The sequence below is a fragment of the Vitis riparia genome, chromosome 3 (assembly GCF_004353265.1).
Source record: "Vitis riparia cultivar Riparia Gloire de Montpellier isolate 1030 chromosome 3, EGFV_Vit.rip_1.0, whole genome shotgun sequence".
In the NCBI taxonomy this organism is placed as follows: Eukaryota; Viridiplantae; Streptophyta; class Magnoliopsida; order Vitales; family Vitaceae; genus Vitis; species Vitis riparia.
The window spans coordinates 17,463,563-17,464,623 of NC_048433.1; the positions used below are offsets into that span (position 1 = coordinate 17,463,563).

At 38.3% G+C, this 1,061-nt stretch overlaps 1 protein-coding gene across 1 annotated transcript; it reads left to right on the forward strand.

Annotated features, from left to right (window-relative positions):
• Positions 1-337: 337 nt before the first annotated feature.
• On the forward strand, positions 338-754 carry LOC117911003. Its single transcript, XM_034825170.1, has one exon. It carries the CDS (start codon positions 338-340, stop codon positions 752-754), a length of 417 nt encoding a protein of 138 aa, XP_034681061.1.
• The last annotated feature ends 307 nt before the right edge of the window (positions 755-1,061 follow it).

A 1,061-nucleotide genomic window follows, 5' to 3' on the forward strand; every position in this document is an offset into this window, starting at 1 on the left:
AATTGGTATCAGAGCCTAGTTCTTGAGTAACTTGTGAGGTGAGTGAGCCTAAAAAAACCTACAAACAATATCCAGAATGACCTCGTAAGCTTCACTGAATGCACTGGCACCTCTAGTGTTTGATGGAATAAATTATCAAGTGTGGGCTATCCGTATGGAAGCCTACCTTGATGCTAGTGATATGTGGGAACCTGTTAGTGAGGAATATGAAGTTCCCCCTCTATCCGACAATCCAACTATGGCTTAGATAAAACTACACAATGAGATGAGGCAAAGGAAATCAAAGGCAAAAGCTAGTCTATTTGCAACTATCTCATCTACAATTTTCACTAGAATCATGACACTGAAGACAACAAATGAAATATGGAACTTCCTAAAGAAGGAATATGAAGGAAATGAACGAGTCAAAGGTATGCAAGTGCTGAACCTTATTAGAGAATTTGAGATGCAAAGGATGAAAGAATCAGAAACAATCAAGGATTACTCAGACAGACTTCTTAGTATTGTTAACAAAGTAAGACTTCTTGGTACTGACTCTTCTGATTCTAGAATAGTTCAGAAAATTTTTATAACAGTTCCTAAAAAGTTTAAGACTACAATATCATCTCTAGAAAACTCAAAAGATGTGTCAAGTATCACCTTGGCAGAGCTGTTGAATGCATTACAGGCTCAAGAACAAAGGAGGCTTATGAGACAAGAAGGATCTGTGGAGGGTGCATTTCAGGTCATATCTCAGTACGAGAAAGAGATGTAAAACAACAATAATAGCATCAACAACACTCAAAAATTTCCACCATGTCCTTACTATAAAAAATCCAATCATCCACAAAAAAGGTGTTAGGAGGCTGGATGTAAGATGTCACAAGTGTGGTCAGCTAGGGCATGTGGAAAGGATATGCAAATCTCAACAGTTGCAAGGAGAAGTCAAGGCTGTCATGGAAGAACTTCAAGATGAGCAACTGTTTGTGGTATCATGCTTTGCCACTAGTAGTTCCCCAGAAACTTGGCTTATAGACAGTGGTTGTACAAACCATATGACTTATGATCAAGGGCTCTTTTAA

Excerpts from the sequence above, each read along its gene's own strand:
- LOC117911003 (XM_034825170.1), top strand. The coding sequence starts at position 338 with ATGACACTGAAGACAACAAATGAAATATGGAACTTCCTAAAGAAGGAA.